The following is a 24,449-nucleotide window of genomic DNA, read 5'->3' on the forward strand; positions in this document are numbered from 1 at the left end:
GTGCATGCCCACCACTGTGTCCTTAGCTTTCCAGTCAGCAGACTGACTGTTCAGTGTGAGTGTGTGGGATTCTGTTCGACTGGGCCAGGAGTTTCCATCACCCATCATGACACATACACACACACACACACACACACACACACACACACACACACACGCCCCTTTCCACTTATAGCGTACTCAGTAAATCAGTCTGATGTATATAGCCAACAGCACATTCTTGGTCCCAAGACAACCTGTCCCTTCACAACAAAGACTCTGACTCTGACGTCTGCTACACCTGCTACTTCCTGTTTCTCCTCCATTCACAGAAGCCCTGTTTGGACTGACTCCCACTGTGTGGATGGGGAATGACAGCAATGTTAGGTAATTTGCTGAGGGCCATGAGGCCTGAACATTCCCAGTTCCGGCCTGTCATCTTCCTCACTCTACATCCTAGACCCTCCAGTGCTATGAACAGGATGTGAACTGCAAGGACAATGCCAGCCAGACTGACGGCATGGGGGACATTGGCACCTCTGGGGCTGACCTAGCTGGGAGCCTGTACCTGGGGCATAGACAGAACTGGGCACAGCTGGGTGTCACCAGTACTGGCTTCTCACTCTGTCATGCTTAGCCTGGACCAGAGAGAAGGGAGTCAGGGAGTTCCTCAGACACCTCAATGTCGCAGGCCTGCCAGGCTGCTGGGAGAAAGGCCCATCTCGGCCGGCGCTCAGAGATGCTGGTGTGCACTGCCCCAGTGGCGGCCCTTTGTGGTCCCTCTCACTGACACCGCTCTTCTGTTGCTGCTGGAGGGAGCGTGCCAGCTTTACAAGAACGTGTGTAAGTCTGGTGATGTCTCGGAATTAGCCTGCGGCAGCTGCTCCACGCTTCTTTAACTTTTTTCTATTTGTGTGTATGCAGGGACGCAGCACACGCCACAGCTGCACAACTTCCTGGCGCTGGTTCTCTCCTTCCCCTGCTGGGACAGAGGGGACTCAGATTTATGGGCAAGAACCTCTAACAACTGAGCCATCTCAGTCGCCCTCAGCAAATTAAACACGGCATGCACACGAGAGTTACTTTACATATAGGAATGCACCGTGTGCCTACCTGGGGTCCACAGAGGGCACCAGGTCCCCTGGAGCTGGAGTTAGAGGTGGGTGTGAGCCACCATGTGAGTGCTGGGAACAGAACCCTGGTCTTTTGAAAGAGCAGCAAGTGCTCTTAACCTCTGAGCCCTCCCTTGGCCGCAGTGCCTCCTTGGTGAATGAGGAATCTAACTTCATGTCTGAGGGGTCAGGACATGAGGAGGCGTACACAATCCCAGAGAGATAGCTTCTAATACTAAGCAGTGATCACTCTATTAAATAAATGAGGTTTATTCAGGGAACAGCCATGGGCTGTGGTCACCTCCCCTCCTACGGGCCTCGCCACTCCTCCCTCCACCACACCCAGCATTCACCATTCATGCCTCTGGACGTGGCGAGAGGTGCAGTAAGTCCGGGAGTTGACGTGTTCTATGTGGCAGCCGCAGTGCTTGGAAGCTGGGTGAGTGTGGAGCGCCCTGGTCCAGAAGGTTCCGGTCTCCTCTATTCTACTCACCCTTTCCAAGCCCCCTGGCAGGAAACTGGGCTGCTGTGTTTCCCTCTCTTGGATTCACTGAGCACCCAAGGCAGATGGGAAGCCCAGTTTGGCAGCCCGGCCAGTCCTTGAGAGCCCCAGGTCCTGACGCTGGAATGCACGGGCCAAAGCCGGCAGCTCTCCCTTACAAAAATGGGAAGAGGCGCTTTTTCACAATATAGAGGACCGTGGCAAGGAACAGGGCCAGGGCGAGGAAGATGAGAAGCTTGTCCGTCAGTTCCCGGCGGTTGTATTTTGTGATGAGCTTCCGGCCCAACTGAATGGTTCCTGACATGGACTTAAACTCTTCGTTTGCATCCAGGAGAGTCCGTGAAGAGCTGACTGCAACAGGAGAGGAAGGAGCCTGAATCAGACTATACCTCCCAGGTAATAAAGACCTGAAGCTGCTGGCTGGCTGTCAGTAAGGCCAGTGCCTGAGCTGTGTGTGTGTGTGTGTGTGTGTGTGTGTGTGTGTGTGTGTTTCATTCTTATTCTCGTTAACTATGTGCGTATCTGTGTGGGTGTATGCATGTGGGCACAGATGCCCACAGAGTTATACACATGGGTGCTGGGTACTGAATTTGGGGTTTCTTCAGGAGCACTTTCTGCTTTTAAGCATTGAGCCATCCCTCCAGCCCCCTTACTATTAGCTTTTAGATGCGCTGAGCTTTTCTCCGGGATGACGTCTGGGATAGGGGATGAACCAAGGGTAGACCTGAAACAAGGTGGCTGAGTGACAGCCGTGAGAGCAAGAATTTACCAAACCTCGTTGTCTACTTTGGTTGACATGTGAAGTCTCATGAACAGCACCTCCTTCCTGTTTCCTACACTGAAAGGCCCTGGAGGGGCAGTCTCTGCAAGGAGCCATGGCAAGAAGGCGCTTGGCAGGAATGCAGTGCTGTCCAACAGCCTCTCCCTGGCCACCAGCTGGTCCATGTGAAAGGAACTCACAGGAGTGGTCTTTCCAGGGCCCTAATTCCCAGACGTGCCTGGCAATACTAGACCCAAGAGCCCACGCTGCAACCAGACTCCCGGACCCCTTGCAAGCACTGCTGACACCATCTCCAGAGAGGCCAGCCAGTTCTGCTTTCACAGGAGCCTAGCAACGCTTCCTCTGGGAGGCACTGATGGCGCGCAGCGTGTCTAGCACAGCTGCACGACTGGAGGAAGAGGAGGAGCAGAACGCCTCCCTCACAGGATGTCTCACCATCTCCTAGGACAACTTGGGAAGCTTCGGGTGGGGAGAGCCGGAGAACTGCAGCGGTGCCAGGGCGTGTGCTCTGGAATAGCGTCCTCCTCCTTACCTAGAGTCTGCATAGCCTCCTCACTCTGCTGCACCTGCTGTGACATCATCCTGCTGATCCCCATGAGACTCTCTGTGATGGTGCTGGATGTCTGGGCCAAACTTTCTTTGGTAGTTTTCCTGCAAGTCCAGAGGAAGGAGCAATAGCAACAAAAGCCTAGCTTGCAAAATGCCCCATTTTTAACCTATCACATCAGTGCTTTTCTGTTTGTGCTTTGAGATGGGACCTCAAAGTGTAGCTCAGGCTAGTCTAGAAGGCAGAATGTCCTCACCTCAGCCAACCCCAAGTGCTCGGATGACAGGTGTGTTGTAACACAGCCAGCAAGCACACATTTGTTTCCTTCCTTCCTTCCTTCCTTCCTTCCTTCCTTCCTTCCTTCCTTCCTTCCTTCCTTTCTTCCTTCCTTCTCTTGTTTTTTGAAACATGGTTTCTCTGTGTAGATCAGGCTGGCCTCAAACTCATAAAGATCAATTTGTCTCTGCCTCCCAAGTGCTGGGATTGAATGTCTGCACCACTACCAACTGGTTTGCACATTTCTAAAACATCAGTCAGTGTGGCTAAACTGAACCCACGTTCTCGAGCCCCATTAGGGAACGGAAACCACATTGCTGTCTGTAAAGCAACTTGCAGTAGGTACACAAAGATTTGGAAATGTCTGTTCACTCCCAGAGAACTCCTTCAAAATAACCAGACAAAGACCTCCGTGATGCAACTCATATGATACTGAAAAGGCAGAATGCAGACACACCAACAGGACTGGTTAGTACCATAAATACTACTCATGTGTGGTTAAAATAAGTCTTTTAAAAACTATCAGGGAGGACTGGGACAGGCCACTGGGAAGGCCCGGTGGTAGAACATCTGTCCCTCATGAGTGAAGTCCTCGTTTAACCCCCATTACTATAAAAAACAAAACCAGCCCACCAACCAACCAAACAGACAAACAAAACCCCAAACCAAGTTTAATCAAATTTAGTCAGGGCTGGGAATGGAACTTGGTTGGTAGATGCTTGCCTTGTATGCACAAAGCCCTTGGTTAGATCTCCAGAACTGCACGAACTTGGTGTGGTGGTGCACACATAAGATCACAGTAAGTTTGAGACCAGACTGGGATGTACGAGACCCAGTATCAAAACAGAAAAGACAATTACTTACTTATACAAAAACATAAAGTACAAACTTTATGAAAACAAAAGGCCACCTCCCGTGGTGTTGAGATGTCAGAGCCCAGAAGGACATACGGACGATACCTCTGCCTTAAGGAGTCTCCTCCTTGCAGAAGTTCTGCTTTCTCCAGGTTGTCGATGGCAAGCTTGCAGGTAAGATTGGCTTTCCGCCATGAGGTCTGGTTGCTGGAAGAGGAAGGGTCACACGTGAGGTCCTGGTGGCTTCACCAGGCTGCTCCATCTTAACCAGTTCACCCTCCCTGGTGAGACCCAGAGTTCACCTCACCTCCTACCATGTCTTCTTCTTGGAAACTGCGTTAGCACAGATCCTAACATCTCTCAGTCGCTGGCCAATGTTTCTAGAATGTTCTGTTGATATCCCTCTCCTGCTTGGCACCTGAGAGACCAGAGTTGTGGCACTCTGCTAGACGCTGGCCCACAGTGGCTTTACTGCCTGATGAGTGTCTGGGTGTCGTCCTTGAAAACCAGGACTTATCATTGCCCCTCCATCCCTAGTACCCAGGCCACCGTTTCTCCCATAGGGCCAGCTAGAGGGTCAAAGCCACGAGAACGATATTCTTCACCATTCCTCCAGGTTTGCTGCTTTTTGCCCATCTGACAGCAAGCACGGGTACTGAACACATCACAGGGCACCCTGACTGCTGGGATTTATTCACGCTCTTCCCCTGTTCCTTTGCAAGTGACAGCTCGAATGTAAGCATTGCCTGGGACTGGAAGATCTTTCTTCACTGACAAATGAAAAAGGCCAACTGTATCCCTCTGAGGATCAAACCCACGCTCTGGAACGCTCACACAGCCAGCTCAAGACAAGCCTGCTAAGCCCTGGACACATACAATACTCCAACAGGGCACTTAACTAATATGGTGGCTTTCTTTAAAAAGAAAAAAAAAGGTTTTTTTTGTTTGTTTGTTTGTTTGTTTCTTTTTTTTTATAAATTATGTGTGTGCATGCTTGGGGTGGATGGCGCATGCCACAGTGCATGTGTGGAGGTAAGAGGACAATTCTGTGAGTTGACTTTCCCCTTCCATCTTTTGTTTTTGAGACTATTTAGCCCTGGCTATCCTGGAACTCACTGTGTAGACCAGGCTGGCCTTGAACTCACAGGGATCCTTCTGCCTCGGCCTCCTGAGTGCTGGGACTAAAGGTGATTTTCAAATGGGCGCCCAGATGCATGCACAGCGCCTACTGGCCCACTCTACGCACACCATTCCAAACAGCCAATTGCATCTTCAAACTGTTCTTTGAGGCACAGGGGTGCAAAGCTGAACAAGCGCCTGTCTCCAAGGAGCTCCCATTTCTCAGGGAGAACAGTAAGCCAATCCTATACAGCATGACGGACTGACAGCCTGATAACAGCCCTGCTGCTTCAACATCAATCCCCTGCTTCCTTCCTTCCTGCAAATGTTTAAGCCACACCAGGAACAGCATGCGTGGTTTTATGTTCACACAAAGCTGACAGTGTTTGGTACGACTTACTACGCTGCACTACTACACACACACACACACACACACACACACACACACACACACACACACACACACACACACGTCTATGTGGTGCTGAGGGTCAAAGTCAGGACTTGGTGTACGCTAAACACTGCACCAATGGAGCTATTCCCCCTAACTCACATTCTTAATATTCGAAAATAAAAGTGTGATTACTTTGGGGGTCTCGAGAGATGGCTCAGTCCCCATGACTGTTCTTTTGGAGGACCCGAGTTTCGTTCCTAGTACCCATGTCAGGTAGCTTACAACTGCCTCGAACCCTAGATCCAGGGTATTCAATGCCCCTTACCTCCATAGGCACCTACACTTCTGTGTATACCCCCCACATACATATGTGATTAAAATAATAAAGATTAAACTCTAAAAAATATGATTACTTTTATAATACAGGATGGATTTTATTCAAGAATAACTGGTACAAGAAAAGCTCACTGAAAGTGAGCCTATTCAAGATGGACCAAAATTTAGTTTTCAGTGTGGTATTATCTGAATAAATGATGCCCAGAATGTAAGTTTATGTCAGAATTGAGTTTGGGTGACATTGAGGCTGTGTGCTAATCTTTGATTATAAGGCTGTATGTGACATTTCTTAACCTCTAGTTCAGGGAATATATCTTTTTAAACAGTGTCTGGCAATATAAATGACTACTTTTTCCTTCCCAAAAGGGTCTTGTCAATGCAGACATACTGAGGACTCTGTTACCCTCCCCAGCTCGACAGTTTCCATGGCAATCTCTAGTCTCTGCTGTGTTGGAATTCCCACAGGTTCTCTCAGTCACAGCTATCTGCTTATGGCTTCGCTACTCTCCAGCTGCAGGCACGATCAGCAGCTGTGTGGATGACCCTCAGCTGCCAGGAGACACTGGCAGGGACACAGGAGTGAATGGGATGAGTGGTTCACTGGCGATGGCTTTTTATGCTATGCCAGCAAGGGATCTAAGATCACACCCTTGAACTCACTAGGCGTGCATGTGTGCAGTGTAGTAAGTTACACCAAACACCGTCAGCTTAATGTGGACGTAAAACCAAGCATGCTCTAACCCCAGTACCTGGAAAGCAGAGACAAGAGGATCAGAAACTCGAGGTTATCCTCAGCGCCATGTTGAGTTTGAGGCCAGCCTAGAATATAAGAGATCCTGACGCAAAAAATAAACAAACAACAACAGAGCCAGGGCCATGGAGATGACTCTGAGAGCGGAGGTGTTTGTGTAGAGATCTGACAAGCTAAGTCCCACCCCACGACTCACAAAGTGACAGGAAAAAACCAACACCACACACAGCTCCCACACCTACAAAATGTCCAACTCCTGGAAGCCACGAAGCCAGGCTTATCAGACAGATACATGTACACGCCCACAGTCAGCAGGGACCCAGCAGGGTGGCTGTGAGGAGCCCTGCCTACCTGAGCATCTGCTTTTTGTGGTTCTCCACTTCCTGAAGTAGAAGCTGCTTCTCCGACTCCTTGTCTTGCTCCTTTGCTGACTGCTCGAGCTCCTTGGAGGGGAAAACAGCTGTTAGCCAGGAGGAACCCCAAGAGGGCTTCTGTTTCTAGCAGAGGCACGAAAGCATCTGAAGCACCCGTTACAACAGACACCAGGGAATGGGAAGGAGCACGCCCCAAACAACCAAATATCCTTTTACACAGAGGCAAGTCTGCAGGAAAGAGAAGGAAATCCCGGTGAGCAGGAAACTGGGTGCTGGGTGGTCAGCTCTAGAATGGCCACCCTGGCTAGAGCAGGGGTTGCCCTACAACCTTGAGCCTGCAGAAATAAAGGAAGAAGAAAACAACAAACGAGAGCCCACTATCCCAGTGCAATGCCAGGAGGACACCATGCTATGTATCATGTGTTTCCAAATGCTGTCCAGTTCCGTCCTTTACTCCAACAGAGCTTTGGGGGTTTGAGCTCATATGTGAACCTAACACGGAAGCTAAGTCCGCCTGGGACTGACGCTGAGCCGGAAGTGTCACAAACCCAGGACCCACAGAAGGTTCCAACAGCCCTGGACAGTCTCAGGATGTTCACTCTCCAGCAGAGTGAAAACATGGACATGTTTCTGGTTTACTCTGGTTGAAGAGGATGGAAGCGGATGCCTGACAGACTTTGGAGAGAGAGAAAATTTCTCTTTCCTGAGTGGTCTGAAAACTGAGGAAGCAAAACTAACACAAGCAGTGTCCCCAGACATATGACAATCCTGGGGACTGGGAGATGTGCCCTGGCCTAGCCAGGCTGCAGGGACTCCACAAGAGGTGTGTAGAAGATGAATGTTCATGATCCCAAAATAACCAAGCACCAAGGGAAGGGGTCACCATGAGCAAAGGATGGGCAGACATGACCAACAGAACTCCGAGATAATGGAGCGTGAGGTCACCACTGTAAAGATGCCACGTGTCTCACACACTGTAAAGGTGCCACAGAGCTAAAACATCCACATATTAGTTTATTCAGATAACAATCTACTTATCCCTACACAAATTTGCATATGCTGGTTTGGAACAAGAATGCATACCTATATCAGAAATTACATTCAGGTTTATGCCCCATAAATACTGTTAGAGCAGAAAAAAGAAAAACTGACTGTGAATTGGGGAAAAAAGGGTCACTGGGTGTGGTCACCTTTAATCCCACTGCTCAAGGTAGAGGCAGTTGGATCTCTGTAAGTTCGAGGCCAGCCTGGTCTGCAGAATGAGTTTCAGTATAGACAGAACTATGTAGTGAGACTCTGTCCCCCACCTCCAAAGTGCAAATTTTACCAGTTATTTGCATAATTTTCTGTTTAGACCCCGCCCCATCCCCTACAATGACGTCACTGCACAGAAAGCTTGTGTCTATTTTTGGCTACACTGCTCTCTTTGCCTGACAGTGAGTCAGACGACAAGGAAGAAGGGAGAGAGAAGAGGGGAAGGAGAAATGTACAGTCTCCTTAGAAGAGGCCGCTTGGCAGTTGTCAGAGAACCCAGAGTCTCTAGAGAAGTGAAAAGTGTACTATTGCTGAACACAAAGGTATGTTTACACACGGCCCTGCCCGTGTAGACTGACTATGGAGGGAGCAGCTTCATTCTGAAGACAGGAGGCCAGTTCTCTCCCATTAGCATACAACCTTGCTGAAAAACAAAAGGCATTCACCCCAGTGCTTTTTGTGTCCTCAGGTCTAGACAGCATGCAAACGCCGAGGAACCGCAGATGAGAGCCGGGATCTCCTTCACGGGCTATCACCCTGCTAGGTGCCAGCAACACATTCATGCAGAAGGAGAGGCTGGAGCCAGGGGCAAGGGAAACACATATATCTGTGGCGAAGATGTTTACCTGGGCCCAGGGGAGGAAATAACCACAGGTAAGCAGGCAGGTACTTAGGCAACAGTAGTAGTTAAGAGCTGCAGAGTTTGAAGAGAGGCGTTTTAAGAAAACAAATTAGTTCTAAGAATCACAACAGGCAAGCGGTGCAAATGAATGCCTGCTGGTAAAGAAATGACTAGAAAACCTCACTGTATAAAGAGGCTGCTAGTAAAGAAATGGCTAGAAAACCACACTGTATAAAGAGGCTGCTGGTAAAGAAATGGCTAGGAAACCTCACTGTATAAAGAGGCTGGGAGGCTGCTCAGGTAGAAGCCCCCACAGCGTCAGGCTGCGGCATGTCCACTCCCACGTGTCCACTCCCACGTGTCCACTCCCACATGTCCACTCCCACGTGTCCACTCCCACATGTCCACTCCCACATATCCACGCCCACGTGTCCACGCCCACGTCCACTCCCACGTGTCCACTCCCACACGTCCACTGTCCACTCCCACACGTCCACTCCAGTGTCCACTCCCACGCGTCCACTCCCACGCGTCCACTCCCACGCGTTCACACTCCCACATGTCCACTCCCACATGTCCACTCCCACGGGGGAAACTATCAGTAAAATAAGCCCCGGGAAGATGTGGAAGTAAGAGATCAGAGCAGTGACCTGTTGGGAGGAGGGAAGTGGGAAAGAAGTAAAGGACACCACTGAGGACAACGGCTGTGGACATATAAACATAGCTCGCAGGAAACAAGATGCTTTTAAAAGTTCACATGGAGGAAGCAATGACGGGGACGGAAACCGCCTGGGTACAGTGCCAGTGCTGACATTCTGACGTCAGCTCTGATGGCGGAAGAACTGTTGAAGCTCTCCAGCCCGCCACCTTCCCCACCAGCTCTGGAAGAGACTGTCTTTATCTGCTAAGGAATGGTATCTGTTGAAGGACGGTTTGGGGACAATGTCATTTACCACATGCAGCAAAGCCAGGTGGTTCTAGACCCACCCAGCGATGGGCAGACGTCGCACCCATCCCGGGGGCACAGCAGTGGAGATGGCTCTGCTAGTCACATGGCTCCTTCTCACTCTCTTGTGTTTTCAGACGCACATACGCCATAGTGAGAGGCAGGTGTGGAAACCAGCGCAGGATGAGCGCAGTGACTCCAGAAACTGGGAGGAGGCTACTGTGCAACGTAGCGCTGGACACACCAGGGACACGCTGACAATGGATTCAAGTGAGCGTGCACGTTCCAAACTTTGATAGTGCAGTCACCCTCAGTGTCACAATGTTTCCTCCTCTCTCCAGGTGGCATGTGAAGGACCTGGTCAACTCTCAAGGGAAAGTTCTTCTAGGCCGGAGCTCCCGCCCCTGCCACCCACCCTCAGCTAACACTGAGTGGTTCTGCAGCCTCGCTTACCTGGATCCTGTGTTTTAACTGTTGAAACTTTTCTTTCACCTTAGTGTTCAGTTCGGTAAGCTCACTTAAGGGTCCGGAACAATCTCGAATATCCTGGAAGACAATGAAGAGATGAGGGGCCTTTCTCCCGTCGATGAAATGAAATGGCCTCATTGGCACAGTGAGAGAGCTGAGTCAGTCCGCAGCTAAGGTTGGCCAAGCTCCCTTGCTACCTCATCCTGCTCAGTGCTGTTCTGTTGTTGTAAAAATATAAAACAAACAAACAAACAAACGAACAAACAAATAAATAAATAAAAAAGTAAGGTTGTCTTTTATCTCCTCTAGGTCCACCACTGCAGTGCCCCAAGATATCTGCTTCTTAATTCTCAGTCAGCAAAGCGTCTCACCCGCTCTGCTTCATCCTATATCACACTGCCAAAGGCCTCTCTCTGAGCTTAGCAGCAATCTCTCTACCTATCTAGTTCCCAAGGCAGGTTTCCATGCCAGAAACACACATCCCAACTCTGTAGTGGCCCAGACCAGCCGCCACATACTTTCTTACACTTAAATTGCTACATGAAAGAACACACAACACAATAACCTTTGACCCAATTGATAAGATATAATTGCCCACCTAAACACACAAAGCCCAATACACATCCATCCCTTAAAAACATTCGTAACAACCTGTAAAGGTACAGTGTGGGATCTTAATGTCACCTGCCATATTGTCCTGCCACAGCTTCTCTCCCTGTCCTTCCAGTCCCCTCCTCTTCCTTCAAATTTTTCTCCCGCCCATCCTTCCTTCTTGTCCAATGACAGGCCTCCTTCTATCTTTTTTTTTTTTCTTTTCTATTTTTCGGAGCTGGGGACCGAACCCAGGGCCTTGTGCTTGCTAGGCAAGCGCTCTACCACTGAGCTAAATCCCCAACCCTGGCCTCCTTCTATCTTGTACCTGCCTCACCTGTGACATCATCCCACACTGTTCTCCAACATTTTCAGTTTCCTCGCCCTCTTAAGATTAACACCAGAGGTCCTGAGTTCAATTCCCAGCAACCACATGGTGGCTCACAACCATCTGTAGTGGGATCCGATGCCCTCTTCTAGTGTGTCTGAAGACAGCTACAGTGTATTCATATAAATAAAAAAATTAAAAAAAAAAAAAGATTAACACCAAGCCTAATAGGAAAAAGCAGGCTGATTCATGGCACAGCACTTACAGAGCATGCTCTGGGCCCTGGCTTTCATCAGCAGCAAAACATGCACATAAACACACACACACACACACACACACACACACACACACACACACACACGCGCGCGCGCGTGCACACACAAATACATGCACACACACTCACACTCATGAACGCATATACTCGGTACGTATTGTATGTGTGTAATAAATAAACAGGTAAAGCTCAACCTTGACTTAGAAGTTTAACAAAGTGCTATTCACTAGGAAAGGCTTCATCAGCTTCCATGTTCCACAAAAATGGACACCTAAAAAAAACCCTGAAACTTCAGATCCTTCCAACTCTAAATCCCTGGTAACATGGAACAAAATTAATTTAGTCTGATTTTACAAACCATCTGTTGCATGTCAAAATGTTTAAAGATGGACTGAGAATTTGCTTCTGGAAAGAAAGTCAGATTTATGAGAGCCAAGTTTTAGAGCAGGCTCTAGACTTAGGCTGTGTATATTCAAATCTAGGTTAGAGCAATTTATCAGTGAAATCTTGGAGTGGTTAAGTTCCCTGTGCCTCCATTTCTTTATCTTACCTTTCTCAGGATCGGTCTGCCTAGAACACTTGACAGAACAGCCGGTGCACCATAAGAATACAATGTACGGGGCTATGCTTACTCATCAGTAACTGTAAGGACCCAAAACACATAGGTCACAAGAGACCTAGCTAACAGAAAATTTTATGAAAATACAAAGTTTTATGATATTATATAATTTCATACTATGATATAATATGAAAACACAACTTTTCAAAATTTTGAATGTAAGGGTTTTTTTTTTTGAAGACAGATCACTCTGTGTAGTATGGGTTGGCCTCAAATGCATGGTGATCCTGCCTATGCTTCCCAAGTGCTAGCTAGAGCCACCATACTAGCAATTTTGTTTTATGTATGTATATGTTTTCATAGATGCATTCTGAGGACTGAAACCAGAGCCTTGCACATGGATAACCTTTAACTCTACACTCAACTAAATTTAACCCCCAGCCTCTGGTAATCTCGCTTGTATAAACCCAAACTTGTTTATTTTTCTAGAAGTGGCCCAGATATTTTTTATTTACACATCTTAGGAGTGAAGTGGGAGAGATGTAAAGTTTGCGGCGTTTCTTCACTCGTTCTCTAGGCTTACTCACGAAATCACACTTCCTCACAGCATCACAACGGAGACTGTTAATGTGGTACAGTGTACATCTGGCTTAGCAGAGAATACTACTCCCCACCCTCCTTTTTACAGGGGCTCGCAAAGCAAAGCATAGGCCAGCAGCCAGGCACAACCCATTTATGCAGCACTGGGGATGGAACCCAGCGCTAAGCAAGTGCTCACCAGCAGAGCCGCACTCCTACCCAATTCTTATTTGCTGTCACAGCTTGTATCCTGAGCCGATTGGGTTCTTTTTGCCAAACTCTGGAGTCATTTCTACATTCCCTTTTCGTGCCCGTGTTCGATTTCTTACGCGCTACAGTCTCTACTTACACCTGCTTCCAGATAAGCGCCTCACTTTCTGGTCTGTTCAACCGGATAGGGAAGCTCTAAAATGCTTTTCCTAGGCTGGCTTTCCCCATCCAGGTCCTAGTACTGGCACTGCCTGCCTTCTGACCCAGAACTTAGCACAATATTTGAATTCTTCATTCAAAAAATTACAACCACGTCCTAGGTTAAGTTAGCTTGGGCCAGAACTCCCGGGTCAGGTGGCCTTGGGTGCCCTCCGGGCCCCTAACTCAGGGAAGTGGGCGTGGGAGAGGGGCAGGGCAGGGGGGAGGGGGAGGGCGGGGCTACCTCCGAGACTTCGGGTAGCCCCCAGGACCACTTCAGTCCAAGGGACAAGAGCGGCGTGTTAGGCTACTCCAGATTTGGCCAAATCAACAGTACGCAAAAGAAACGCGCTGAAGGTCAGTGTTCTCGGGGAACCGACCGAGTGGTGCTCGAGGAGCCATTCTGGAGAGGGACTGCGGGCCTGGGAAGCTGGACCGGGCGTGAATGTCCTGGAAAATGCCAAGGCAGCAATCGAGAGCCGGACAGGAGCCTACTAATATGTACCTGGATAAGTGCCTTCACCTCCAGGTCGAATTTGACAATCTCCTGGTTACAGATCCGGACGTGGACATCCTGGGGGGCCGCCATGTTGGAAACGCGGCTACGGCGAGCGGCGGCAGCCAAGCTGAAGCGCGTTCGCGTGGCGCCTGCTCGCCTTTCCGAATCTCTCCGATTGTGGCGCGGAGGGGAGACCCGGTGTAGATCAAACCAGGTCGCCAGCCCAGACCTGGAACTTTCCTTGACTCGTAGAACACGCACAACTTCTCTGGTCTGCTCCTACTAAACGGAAAAGTGAATTGTGATTATGAAGAACCATTAGGGTTGGGGTGGAGAGGCGGGGGCGGGCTTGGATTACAACTCAGGTGATGGGCTGGCCTGCCACAAGGACTTCAGTTTTGTTCCCAGTACTAAGGAAACATCCCCCAAGCCCACCCTTGCTAAACAGTGGGCACTTTCCATCATTCGGAGACCAGCTATTCTAGTGACATTTTGAATAGGAAAAATGGACCAATTAGGATGTCACCAAAGTTGCAGGGTTTTTTTCTTTAAAATTTAAAGCGAAATTTCTACAGAAAGTATGAATTACGGAGTAAGACACAAAGTTTGTAAAGATGCAGAATTAAATACAGGTCACTGGGGCACCTCCATTAGTATGACCGTAGTCCTGTGGCTTTCTTATATTCAGAATCTACACTGCCTTCCTCACACATTTCTATGGCTATGGTTCTGCCCTTTGTGTAGAATTGGATTCCAATTATCTCGTAGGAGTAGTTCTGATTGTGCAATGTAGTTTTAGTAGAAACAATGTCAGTGCAAACCTCAAAGAAGGGTAGTGCTTTTTAAAATTATTTCTTAGTAAGTCCTCACACCATTGGCCACTTTCCTTTCCCCCACCTTCCGGGATTCTTCAGGCTCTGTAGTCTTGGGTGTGGGGTTCCCTCTTTTGAAAATGTTTTTCTCAAACTGCACACACAGCCCCTACAAGTCAGTCTCCACACATGCCTTTCTGGTCCAAAGCAGCCTGTACCACCCATTTCCTAAAAGGTGCTCAATAGCTCACTGCAGCTAACGAGAGCCTGGATTCCAGCCTAGTAGTCAGCAGCCTGGCTCTAGTTATTCCCTGAAGAATTCCATCATCAGTAGCATCCATCACTCCTAAGGTCCCCTGGAGGGCGGAATGAGGTAGGACACCGCTGATAACCCATAGTATTGAACTCAATGCTTGCTAGTTTCTGTTCATGTACTGCCAAGCCGCACTCTGGGAACACTTCCCTATGTGCAGCCATTTTCTAAGTGCTTCTGCCATGTAGGGTCTCATGTAGCCCAAGCTGGTTTCCACCTGCCAAGGATGACCTAGAACTGTTGATCTTCTTGCCTCAATCTCCCAACTGCTGGAATTATAGGTACTGATGAACACCACAGCTGCCAGACACGTATTTTAGCTCTACACAACTTTCCTATATATCCTTTCTATCTGGGTGGAGTGGCACATGACTATCCCAGCACTCAAGAAGTAGAGGCAGAGAGAGCCCCCACGACTTCCAGGCCAGCCTAGTCTATATAGTGCGTTCCAGACCAGCCAGGACTGTGGTGTAGAGCCCTGTTTCGTCAGACTGGTTGTATCAGTTTACGTTGCACCAGCAACATTGTGGAAATGCCTGTTTCCTTTAGCCCCACCAGCTTGGTGTAGTCTCTTTCTTTTTGCATCTCTCATAATGAATGAGACTGAGAAACGTTTCAAAGGTATCACGTTTACTTTGCTCATTTTCCTACTGGGTCATCAAGCTATTCCATATTAGTTTCCAGGTTCCCTTTTTGTATTAGTATTCACGAGTTGCAAAATTTGTAGACTTTTGACTTTGCTGATGGGTGGTGTTTTTTTGTTTTTTGGTTTTTTTTTTTTTACCTTAAAGAGGATTTAAATTTGGCAGATCTTTATGACTCTTGGACTGGGTCTGTGTTTTAAAGTCCTTTCCTACTCTACAAGGATTTAGGATTGTCCACATCCCCTTCTAGTGCTTACACTTTTGTAAAAACACTTGTATCCTTAGCCATTTTAAATATATTTGCTTCATAGTGTGAGATGCAGAACCAACTTCTCATTTTCTAGGTTACTCGGTGGCTCCAACACTAAACAAGGGCCCTATTTGTTTCACCTTGGTTCTAGAGCCACATGGACCATGCTGTGTTTCTGTATATTTCAGACTACTTTCAAACTCTACTTGCCTGTCCACTCATGCACTCAATGTTTCTATACAGAGACTTCTGTATGATAGAGAATTAAATACTTATCTTCTCCCAACACCACGTTTCAACTATTTTTCCCTCACAGCTTTAACACACTCATTGTTTGTCTCATTAAGATGGCGTCACATTCTTAAGGTGACTCAGTAACTAATAACTCATAAGTTGTTGACAGGTCCTGGTCTGGAATCCGGTGTGTATTTTCATTCTTTTCTTCTGTACTCTCCATAGTATACTTTTCAGTTTTGTACATTTTCCTGTTCTTTAATCCAAGCACTATTTTAAGATGTTAAACTTTTAAAGAACTACATTGCCATTCAAATCACTGTAATGTTCTGAGTAAAGTTCCCCATTTAAGACACTGGAGAAAACCCAAAGTCAGCACTAGACAGATTTTTCATGCCTTTGGAACTTCGACTATCACCCTTCATGGGGAAATTTCTATGCCACAGCTGTCTGTAGCAGCCAAAACAAGGAGCTCCCTGTATCTGCTTTCTGAAACATTTTCTAAGACAACCCTGAGCTCAAGGCTAGGGAGTGGTCGCATGCCCTCTGAGCCCAGTCCTGAATTCCTTCTGACTGTATTTTGCTCCTTTTGTTCAGTATCTGTCTTTGACTACTCTAGCTTTAGATCTTTTTGACTTTCACATTCTAAACAGATTGTTCTCCTCTGCATGGGCATTGTTCCGAATACTGGTCAAGGTTTGGCCTGGTAAACCTGAGGTTAAGTATGAATTGTCCTCAGAATGCCTCAGGCAGACTGGAGTGTGAACTGAACTCTATTATCCTTGGCTGGAATATAGGGCTTGTCCTATCACCTGAGTGCTGTCAAGACTCTTCGGTATTAGGGACAAGGCCACCACCCTCACCAGGCCTGACAGTAGCTGAGGGCTCTTATTAAGACAACTAGCAAGGCTTAAGGGGTGCCACTCCATACCTAAGGATACCTACTACCTTCTACTTCTGAATCTTTTAGTGAATTAGGACAGAACTTTTCAGTATTTTCCTTTCAAATTCTTCATTGTACTATAGCTTAAGAATAAGAATTCACCAGTTAAACATGTATGGTGGTGCCTTTAATTCCAGCACTCAGGAGGCAGAGGCAGGCAGATCTCTGCAAGTTTGAGGCCAGCAAAGCAGGTTGAAGGATGGACAGCCAGGACAGAGAACCAGATCCTCCACACCCCAAAATAGAATAAAGGAGTTCAAGAACTCACTAGTTGCTGTATCTCATTGATGTTATCATGGCAGACTTAGTTTGCTAAAGACCGCACTGACCTAGCTCACCTAGTTCCCAAGAGCAGCCAATACTTTGAGAAGGGCCCTTGTAAAGGGTGGTCTTCAAACTTAAGTCCTGAGGGAGAATCCATCCACAGGAAAGTACATTTACAAATGGGAGTGGGGGTATCAAAAGGTCAAGTCTTATGTGTCCGTGTATAGGCCAGAGGTCAGCTTCAGGTGTCATCCCCTCAGGTGCTGTCCTGTTTTGGGGATATGGCACTGGCTTCCAAGTTTCCAAGAAGGCTCCCCTGGCCTGTGGGCCTCCAGGATCTACCAAGTGTCCACATCAGACCTTGCTGATCATTTGAGTGTAGGGGATGGAACTAAGGTCCTCATGCTTGCCTGGCACTCTAGAAACCTTGCTCTCTCTCCAGCCCTCACTGTCTTCTTTAACATCCCCACAGGATGTTATACCTTCAACTTTTCTTTTGTTTTCTGGCCACATGCCACCCCCTTTGGTGGACTGACTGTGGAGATCTCAATACTTCTGTAACCCAGCATTTACACACCCATTCTGGCAGAGTGGGTTCTCAACAGATGCTTGTTGCTGAAGAACACCTAACTCCTATGCCACCTTCACCCCGGCAGGTTCCACTGGCATAGGCTCACAGCTCCCCTAGCCTTGATATTTGTTTTTCTTGAAGAAATCTCTTGTCCAAGTTATCAAAGGACAAATCAAGTATAAACTATTGTTTACAAAAAGCAAATGTTTCTATCAAATTGTTTCTGTATAGCTAAAATCTCACTGAAATTAATTAAAAGCCAGCTTAGGGTGTCAATAAACCTTAGCTCTCTGGATATGCCCCAGAGAGAGGCAGCACAGTCAGCTCCCTCTGCTCTGTGAGGCTGGAACAGTCTTTGAGCAGGCTGTCTTGAGGAATGGATGGCTGCTGTGTCACAGGCAACGGAAAGGAGAAAAGACAAAATATGAGGCAAACGATTCAAAACCTTTTCTTTTCATATTTTTTATTTTAAATTACAAAGGGTGCTGCATACACTGATGATTCTGTGTCTGACTACAAGTGATGACAGGTAGAGGGTGACAGAAAACAAAGTAACCTGTGCATGGCCTTCTCCTAAAAGGAAAACTGCACGGCTATTAACCAACATTGAGTCATTTTGAAACAGCTCATGCGTGAACAAAATAACAATTCTTTCTAGACAAGAGACAAGACTGAATCCAATAGCGTGTCACAGCTCCAGCTGGGGGCAGGGACTAAACAAAAGTATGGAGTATTTATGATCATATCACATACAGGATCCTAAGCGCAACTGTTCGAAGAGGCTGCCAAACCATAGGAACATGCTTTTTATTCTTGCCCTTCCGTGTTGGCAGCTCCGGAGTCATTGTTAACGACAAATGCTACGCCATAGGACAGACTCTAGGGCAAGAAGACAATAGCAGGCAGTGGGAGTACAGTGTTGTAAAACATGTGGAGAAGCAGATACAGTACACATACAGTTTTGTTATTTAGTTCTGAAAACAAACAAACAACAACAACAAAAAATCCCAAAGGACAAAGGGCCAGACACAGAATCAGCCCCACTCCTGGCACCGGAACTGATTAACTATACTAGGTGTTTACACTGTTACTGAAGAGGCAAGCCCAGTTCACACTTGGCACACTGAGACATAAACCTGGGTGCTCTTTACTAGCCGCAAAGTCTTCAACTCCAAAATACTATTTGGAAGTAGCTGTGAGGTTCCATCACCTTGTTACCACCTCCAAAAGTCTCTTCCAAACAAAATGGCAATTTGGCATAGTGCAGTTCCTAGGTGAAATTCTATTTCAGTCAGTTTCCTAAGCATGGGAACTATGCTTCAACACATAATCCCACTTGCCTGTGGAAGTGTGTAGCTCTCAGTAGTACATTTTCATCACATTCCTCCAACATGCTTACTCCTTAAAACAAAACCACCATCCTACTTCTGACATTGTTGTTACATCTCACTGTGTTTGAAATATTAACAAAAAAGACATGGCATCATTTTCTCATAATGCCCTTATTTAAGATGACAAAGATCACGGTAGAATCCACAAGTATTACGGCACTGTGTGAGACTCATTTGTCACGATCCAGGGAAGAACAAGACTGCAGTTCTGTGCAAAGTTGTGCAAGTGGTCGCAGTTCCACGGGAAATGGTATTCCACAAAAGACTCCACTACAAACATAGTTGAGACCTTTTCCATTAACACTGAAATTCAATGCATTCTCAAAATTCAAGTTTCAAGATTTAGAGAGATGCTAACATTCTGTCACATAATTAACTAGAAAGTAGTTAAACAGAATTTTAGGAAGACTATATAAAGAAAGGGGACATGAGTTTTGTTAATTCTTGCTGAAGGCAACTTGAATTCATTTCTTAGGAAGTTAACTAAATCTTAGCAGCTAAAATATTGTTTAAATGTATGGAATAAAGAAAAGCACATCCATTCTTGACATTTTGGTGAATAAACTAACAGCTTTATTAATGAAGGCAAACATCAGATAATTGTATGAATATTATATATAAAAGAGAAATTCATACCAATAGCATTGTATTTCAAAAGTACTGTACTTCAGTTTCTTTTAAAGAGACTTGTCATCGGTTGTAAAAAAACAAACAAAATGGGTATTCTTCTCCTAAAAAGTTCTGGAAAACAAAATAATCACTTTCAAGCAGATGAAGTGAACACACCTGTCTGTAAATGCAGACCTTCGCTAAGGTGCGAATGAAGCCAAGCATCAGAGAGATGCAGGACAACCTCACAAAAGCCAGTGAGAAGGGATGTAGCAAGATTACTCAAAGATCATTCAAAACTGGTCTCTCATAGAAGTATAAAACAATACAAAGAGAGGGAACTATGAAACCACACCCATCTGAAATCCTTCATGATGCTTCTGGAATAGTTCTGATTCTCTTACAAAAAGGACAAAGTTAAGGTTTGGGAATTGGGAAGGAATGAAGATGTCTCATTTAAGTGTACAAGTAAGGCACAAGATTAAGCCACACCCGAATCTCTCATGAAGGACGTGGAAAGGACAAGAACCATACATGGTACAGCACAGCAAGCAACCACACTGACTTGAAAAACTCACACATGACCTTAACAGGAGCAGCCCAGCAGCATGCTCTCATGTGGGCACAGACTACAAGAATCCAGTGTATCTGAAACCAGGAAGCAGAAGGTTCATTATTATTTTTTACTGTAGTAGTACTATAGTCAGTTTTGGTTGCTTTTGGAACAGTGGGTTTTCTGAGGAGAATTCACAATGCCTTCACTTGAGGGAAGGTTCTGGACTTCATGAGCTATCTGTATACCATGTAAGAACACAGACAACCTTTAGACAGCTCTCACTCTAATGATTTCCACCCAAAAACACATGCCACGATTTTACAAAACACAACATGTACAAGTGCTGGGTTTTTACATGCTTGTGAGAACTGTCGTGACACACTAGGTATAGGTATTTTAAAGACAATAGAGGAAGCAGTTCATTACTGGCATTAAAAGTACAGCCATTTCTAGACGGTTTTAAATGCCACAGAGTCCCCTGGTGAAAATGTAAAGCTGCACAGCTTGCCTATGTCATCTCCAACAGCAGGAGGATTAACTTGCACTCTACATTTCACTGCCAGGTTTGACTAGATCAAGTATCGCTGCGGCGCTCTGACCAGCCCAGGTTTAGCAGCAAATGGCAGGAATCATATAAAATGCAATTTTATAACAAAGTGCTTTTCTAAGATATACATACATATATAAATAGGTACAAAATAAAGTGTCAACATTAAAAAGCTCAACTATTTAAAGGCTTTCAACTATTTAACTTAAGGAGTACATATAAAACACTGAAATGCACGGGTATGGAATCTACTAAACAGATTCAAAGTTTTTTGAAATGCAAGACCAAAAAATCAAATTCTGGTTTGCAGACAAGAAAAGGGTATCAAAAAACCAGAATTCCTAACAGGATAGCTAGAAAGGGGCAAGTTTATAAACTTTACCAACTGAATCGCTATCATGAAGCGATATGCACTTGACTGCAAAAGTGCCATACTCTGGAACACCTTCAAGACTTCTTATACTTCCATTTGTGAACCTATGGTTTGCTTTTTCCCACCTCAAAAGTAAAACCTTGAATTCTACTAACCCTGTGAGCCATGTGAGCTTATTATCTGTTAGGATGAATGAACTAACAGGTACATTTCCACCAAACACACAGGAACCTTGTCACAGTTTCAGCTAACGTGTCAAGACAAGTCTTGGTTTCTTAGGATTCATGATGTCAAAGAGGCAAGTAAGACACATTTTTGGATTGTAACTGTGTTCTCTAATTGAACCTTCATGTGCTATAGCTTACAGAAGGGGAGGAAAAAGAAAAGGAAAGAAACTCCTGTGCAGACCAAGAACAGCTACCTTAGTTCTACCAAAAGGTGGTGGAGAAACAGCAACTATGTCTGACATGTCAGGCTTTCCTTCTAGATAGTTTTTAACTTTTGAAGTCACCAGTTTTCATAGTTCCAAACACAAGATTTGAGATAAAACAGTCAAGAAAGACAGGATGGAAGGATCTGTGGCAAAGGTTTATAATGCTGCCTTGACAGAGGAATTCTCATCAAGAGGTAAAGCTTGAGCACAGTTAGGAACTGACTACTAAAGCCGCTTATGTGAGCAAAGAAGAGCACCTAAAACTAAACGTGTTCATGTTCTCAAGTCTAGAGACTACAGAAGATAAGTCACATGGAAGTTTGAAGAAAATACCTGTACAAAAATATAAAAATTTATAAATTTGTTTAAGCTTGTGTTGATCTTTGAAAATATTACATGCACAATAATACATCAATTGGAAAAGTGGCAACTAAAGTATTAGATATTTTTAGCTCTTTTCTTTCTTTACATATATATACATAATACAATAAAAATAATCTGTATTTTGGTTGTTTGGTGGAAGTATACTACAATAAGCTAAATAAACTTTAATTTTCAAAGTCAAAAACTATTTTATCAATAGCTTACTAATATGAAATATATTAAAATTTCCTACAATAACTGCAGAAATAAAAGACACCTAAGTGGCCACCAACTTATCTACTATGGAAGCAAACTAGAGGACAGCAAAATAATATTTGTATGTATGGATGCTCCTTCTGTAGATAATTGGACCCAAACAGAAATAAAATTCACAGTTGAGTAAGATCCCTAACCCTGACCTTTTAATTTTTTCTCTTTTTTTCATACATTCATACAGTATCATGTAAGCTGTGCAAAACTTTACTTAGACTGGCAGTCTGCCATACCAGTTGCATTTGTCTTTGGTAGAAAAAATAAAACAATCGTAATAATGTGCAAGTATTTCTTCCGGTCAAGTACCGAAATAGGAGTTTTCTAGAGCCATCTTTTTTTGTTTGTTTTTGTTGTTTTGTTTTTTATACAATACACAGACTCTGTGGCATATATCTACATTTCAACATAGTCCTATATACATTCAAAAAATCTGAAAAAGAGTTGGAACAAAAAGACATTTAAACCCCATAATTTTCTCATCTATATATCTTGGTTTTCCTCATTAGGGTTTTCATCATACAAAATATTACCAGTTTTAGAGTTTCCCCAAAATACAAGGCACAAAGAATATGCTTTTTCTTACTTGCACAGACAATTATATATATATATAATCTATATATTTATATATATCATATTGAGTTCTGAAAATAAACATCTAAACATGGTACACATGTGAGTGCTGGGTGCGCCATGTACAAGTGAGATTAATGGCTGTAAAAAATTAGAACAAAAAGCAGTCATTCTAAAAACAATCTAATGGACTTTGAAAAAAATGCTTCCTCGGTATTTTTGTGTGGTTCAGAGCATAAACCCACCTTAACACTTAGCATCATACTAATATATTCACTCATCCAAAACATTCTGCTTCAACAAATGTTTATAATCTGTAACTCACATTTACTTAATGTGTGAGCTTCTTTCTAATGCCAGCAGCAGGGTCACTGGTTTATGCTCTGAAAATGCAATAATCAAGTATTTTGGATCATGCTTCACTTATGCTACAAGTTCTCAAAACAATGTAACCTAATTATAAATGTTTACATAATGCTAATTGACATGCAAAACAGAATGAAAATTTACAATGGATAACGTGACAAAAACAGACATTTCTGACCAGTGGTCCAATGAGGCTGATTACACTTTTGATGCTGGTATCCTTAGTCCTACAAGGCCTCCAGTGGGGTTGCCTTCGGCAGTCTTCCCTAACACTTGGTTAACAAATTCTGAGGTTTGCCCAGCGACTGGGAGACCTGAAGAGAATAAAAGGCACACTTTAAGACACAAATATGGAGAAGGCATAAAGGAAAGGGAAGAAGTCTGAAACCCGACACTGGCCCCCAAACAAAGGCTCCACTACTTGCTACTGCAGCCCAGAAAACCATCCTATGGCAGACTTTTCTCCCAAGGAGACCCAACGCCAAGAGTCATGAAGCACTTTAATGTGGTAGATGACAAGTAGCCATCCACAAAGAAACCTGAGCCCACTGGAAGGTTGTTTCTTTTTTTTTTTTTTTTTTTTTTTTTTGGTTTTTTTTTTTCGGAACTGGGGATCGAACCCAGGGCCCTCGCGTTTGCTAGGAAAGCGCTCTGCCACTGAGCTAAATCCCCAACCCCTGGAAGGTTGTTTCTTAAGCCCGTGAGTTTGCTACCTGTTTCCTTCAACTGTCTGGACTTCACTGTGTTCTGTATTATATACATATACACAACTACAACTATAAGCACAAAAGATACACCTGACAATTTTTAAAATTACTATATACAATGTAAGTTCTCTTTATTTTAAATAAAAATGAGTAAGAAAAGGTAGACTAGACAAAGAAGAGAAAATAGGAACAGCACAATATGCTGACTTCCTCATCTTCATTTTGGAAGGCCAGGAAAATATTTAATGTAAGTCCTTAAATAGCACAGGTATAGGAATGTTACAGGTATAAGATTTTTTTTAAGTATTAAAGAAAATAAAACTAGGCAGGATAGCACAAGTAATCTCAGCACTCAAGTGGTTAAGGAAGATGGTGAGTTCAAAGCTAGGCTGAGCTTGTCTGAGGGTGAAATGGGGAAATGGTGACACATAAGAAAAAGAAAAGAGAGTGGAAACAGAAAACATTAGTCACTGACTAAAAGACATAGAACAAATCATAAAGATATCAATGCTACCTTAACTCAGTCAAGCTCAGGATGACCACTAATACAACGAACTTACACCACACTCTTGGTTAATTGAACATGAGAGATCTATTCTTGCCCATAAACTTAACTCTATCTTAGGCCCAATCAGTGACTCCCTTGCTCCCCAAGCAGGAGAACCTGAGCTAGACGA

The 24,449-nt window shown here is 45.1% G+C and overlaps 2 protein-coding genes across 5 annotated transcripts in view; both read right to left on the reverse strand.

The window, feature by feature from the left end:
• Positions 1-1,337: 1,337 nt before the first annotated feature.
• On the reverse strand, positions 1,338-13,802 carry Bnip1 (BCL2 interacting protein 1). Its single transcript, XM_032913641.1, has 6 exons — positions 13,560-13,802; positions 10,301-10,393; positions 7,003-7,094; positions 4,157-4,258; positions 2,907-3,025; positions 1,338-1,944 (listed from the first exon to the last, which is right to left on the reverse strand). The coding sequence occupies exons 1-6, from the start codon at positions 13,641-13,643 to the stop codon at positions 1,748-1,750; spliced, it is 687 nt and encodes a 228-aa protein (XP_032769532.1). The 5' UTR covers positions 13,644-13,802; the 3' UTR covers positions 1,338-1,747.
• A 4,228-nt stretch (positions 13,803-18,030) lies between these two features.
• Crebrf (CREB3 regulatory factor) overlaps positions 18,031-24,449 on the reverse strand; it is a 78,032-nt gene continuing 71,613 nt past the window's right edge. For all 4 annotated transcript variants that reach the window (XM_032913642.1, XM_032913643.1, XM_032913645.1 and 1 more), the window contains one exon: positions 18,031-23,379. In XM_032913642.1, the coding sequence (XP_032769533.1) occupies positions 23,264-23,379 (116 nt within the window). In that variant the 3' untranslated portion in view covers positions 18,031-23,263. The remainder of the gene's footprint in view (positions 23,380-24,449) is intronic.

This window comes from Rattus rattus, chromosome 9 (genome assembly GCF_011064425.1).
Source record: "Rattus rattus isolate New Zealand chromosome 9, Rrattus_CSIRO_v1, whole genome shotgun sequence".
In the NCBI taxonomy this organism is placed as follows: domain Eukaryota; kingdom Metazoa; phylum Chordata; class Mammalia; order Rodentia; family Muridae; genus Rattus; species Rattus rattus.

Bases quoted from the DNA above. Each gene is read 5' to 3' on its own strand.
- Bnip1 (XM_032913641.1), bottom strand. From the start codon at position 13,643: ATGGCGGCCCCCCAGGATGTCCACGTCCGGATCTGTAACCAGGAGATT. The intron at 10,394-13,559 runs GTACATATTAGT...ATTGTCTTCCAG, and splicing joins AGGTGAAGGCACTTATCCAG to GATATTCGAGATTGTTCCGG. The intron at 4,259-7,002 runs GTAGGCAGGGCT...TTCCTCTTCCAG, and splicing joins CACAAAAAGCAGATGCTCAG to CAACCAGACCTCATGGCGGA.